Source organism: Chrysochloris asiatica, unplaced genomic scaffold, assembly GCF_000296735.1.
Source record: "Chrysochloris asiatica unplaced genomic scaffold, ChrAsi1.0 scaffold00140, whole genome shotgun sequence".
NCBI lineage: Eukaryota > Metazoa > Chordata > Mammalia > Afrosoricida > Chrysochloridae > Chrysochloris > Chrysochloris asiatica.
This window is the reverse complement of record NW_006408658.1, coordinates 3,026,970-3,029,982: the sequence shown is the minus strand read 5'-3', so window position 1 is coordinate 3,029,982 and position 3,013 is coordinate 3,026,970. Positions and strand designations below refer to the sequence as shown.

The following is a 3,013-nucleotide window of genomic DNA, read 5'->3' as shown; positions in this document are numbered from 1 at the left end:
TCTTATTATTGCTACTTTTTCTTTTCTTGCATATTCCTAAGAATGGAAACAACACAAATATCCTCATTTTAATTCCACAAAAAAGTAGACTTTTATACTGCACATGTCTCCTGCGACACGTTCATGTTCCCCACGTATTAAAAATCTACCCTTGTTGTTGTTGTTGTTAAGTACCGTGGAGTCGGTTCCAACTCATAGTGACCCTACACAGGGTTTCTGAGAATGCAAATTTTTACGGGAGCAGAAAGCTTCATCTTTCTCCCAAGGAACAGCTGGTAGTTTTGAATTGCTGACCTTAAGGTTAGCAGCCGATTCATAACCACTACACTACCAGAGCTCCTTATTAAAAATCTACCCTTAAGAAACACAAAGTCAGCAATTTCTCACTTTTATTTTACTAAAATCTACATCTTAGGACTTATTTGGGGTCTTTAAACTTTTTTTCTTTTTCCTGTTCTTAGCTCTTTCAGATTTTTAAGTGAAATTTAATATGGATTATGATTAAAAGGGGAAAAATTAGAACACTACATGAAGTTTGTCCTCAACGGAGCTAACCATAGCCTTGAATTCTTTTAACAGGCAGATGCTGAGAGCAAGAAATCTCATGATATGGATACCACCATGAGTATAACCAATGGCTCAAGGATCCAAGTCACTGAGTTCATTCTGTTGGGATTCCCAGGGATTCATGAGTGGCAGCACTGGCTCTCTCTGCCACTGACTTTGTTCTACCTCTTAGCACTAGGTGCCAATATTCTCATCTTGATCACCATCCACCATGAGCCTACTCTGCACCAACCCATGTATCAATTCCTCAGTGTCTTGGCTATAGTGGACATTGGCCTGTCTACCACCATCATTCCCAAGATCCTGGCCATCTTCTGGTTAGATGCCAAATCCATAAGCCTCCCTGAATGCTTCACTCAGATCTATGCCATCCATGTTTTTATAACCATGGAGTCAGGCATCTTCCTTTGCATGGCTGTGGATAGATATGTAGCCATTTGTTATCCTCTGCAGTACCCCTCTGTAGTTACTGAAGCTTTTGTGATCAAAGCGATAACATCAGTTGTGCTCAGAAATTGTCTGTTGACCATTCCAGTACCTGTACTGGCTTCCCAGAGACACTACTGCTCCAGGAATGAGATTGAACACTGCCTCTGCTCTAATTTAGGAGTTACTAGTTTGGCCTGTGATGACATCACTATTAACAGGTTCTACCAGTTGGCCTTGGCCTGGGTGATGGTTGGAGGTGACATGTGTCTGGTCTTTGCTTCCTATGCTTTGATTCTTCGTTCAGTGCTGAGCCTGAACTCTGCTGAGGCAACATCAAAGGCCCTGAGTACTTGCAGCTCACACCTCATCCTCATCCTCTTTTTCTATACAGCCATTGTTGTAGTGTCTGTCACACATCTGGCAGGGAGAAAGATTCCTCTCATTCCTGTTCTCCTCAATGTGCTGCACAATGTCATCCCCCCAGCCCTTAACCCCATGGTGTATGCCCTTAGAACCCAAGAGCTCAGAGTGGGCTTCAAGAAGGTGATTGGTTTGAGTGTTGATATATCCAGGAAGTGACCCAACTTTAAATGCCAGAATATTAGATATAGTATGTCACAGGCTTTGTAGCCTAACTATCCTCAGTTGGATTCTTATCTTTCTTAATTGTTATTAACATTGATTCAACTAAACTAACTTATTTTACATAGCATATACTATGTGCAAGGCACTGTTCTTACTTAGCATTTCACAAATACTAACTCATTTAATAACCGTAACAACCCTATGAAGCAAGTACAATTACTATTTTTACACTTTACATTTTAGAGCTCAATCCAATGAGTTAAGATATTTGCCCAGGGTCAAAATGCAAGGAAGCTAGGCAGCCAGACTCTATAGTTCCTTTCTCTTAACCCTCTCTAGTTAACCTCAGCACTAATGGAAACAATAAAAGTGACAAAATAGCTGTTTAAGTGAAATCATATATTATTTCTCTTTTGATTAAAATAAAATTCCATTTAAAAGTTGATAACAATTACCTAACAGTAAAGACATCAGTTTTTAAATTCTCTGGATTCATTCACTCTACAGGACTCTTTTAGTTATGCAAGTATAAGCCAGGAATTTAACAAAAATTATGTTGTCACCAATGTAAAAATATCTGTTTTTTTTTAACTTCATTCTTTGTTGTTGTTAAGACTCATTGAGTTTGTTCCAACTAAACTCAGAGCAACATTGTATAGGGTTTCTAAGGAGTAGCTGGTAGGTTTATGCCACTGACCTTATAGTTAGCAGTCCAGCACTACCCGGACTCCATACTTCATGGACTTACTAGTTTTTTAAATATTTTATTTTGAATTGGGTGAAGGTTTACAGCAAATTAGTTTTCAATTCAATAATTCGTAAACATTTTGTATTACGTCATTGACTGCAATCCCCACAATGGAATATCATGGATGCCATATCCTTCCCACGTTTCCTATTCCCATTTCTCCTTCTTGAATTCTCCTTCCTGTATTATAAATTTGGTTCTTCTGAAACCACTGCTCTTTGGGTCTCAAATGGTTGATTATTCTAAGTTGTGAGTACCTCCCTAGTTTTAGTGTTCACTTGTCTCTTGTTTGGCTAAAATTGAACTCCAGTGATAAGTTCTGTTCCAGGCCTGAAGAGTAACTAAGGGCCATCATCGTGGGGGTTCCACCCATGTTTATCTAACCAGGAAGCCTGGTTTGGGGGTTTTCTTTTTTTTTTTTCTTGATTTTGAGGCTTTTTCCCATATTTTCCCCCCACACTATGCAAGACTGTCTAATGCGATCCCTTTCAGATCTGTGAGTAGTGGTAAAGTCTAATAACATTTGGATGGGAGCTTTGCTTTTGTTTTGTTTTAAACCATCGATAATTGGCATCTGCTGTTCTGCTTCTTAAAAAAACAGTCATCACTGGCTACCATGACTCATCAACATCAAAGTATGGTTCCTAAGGTTTGATGCCTCTCATTCACCCACGACAATTTAAA

The 3,013-nt window shown here is 39.0% G+C and overlaps 1 protein-coding gene across 1 annotated transcript; it reads left to right on the top strand.

The window, feature by feature from the left end:
* The first annotated feature begins 609 nt into the window (after window positions 1-609).
* LOC102842532 (olfactory receptor 688-like) lies at window positions 610-1,575 on the top strand. The gene has a single exon (XM_006870202.1). It carries the CDS (start codon window positions 610-612, stop codon window positions 1,573-1,575), a length of 966 nt encoding a protein of 321 aa, XP_006870264.1.
* The last annotated feature ends 1,438 nt before the right edge of the window (window positions 1,576-3,013 follow it).

Excerpts from the sequence above, each read along its gene's own strand:
- LOC102842532 (XM_006870202.1), top strand. The coding sequence starts at position 610 with ATGGATACCACCATGAGTATAACCAATGGCTCAAGGATCCAAGTCACT.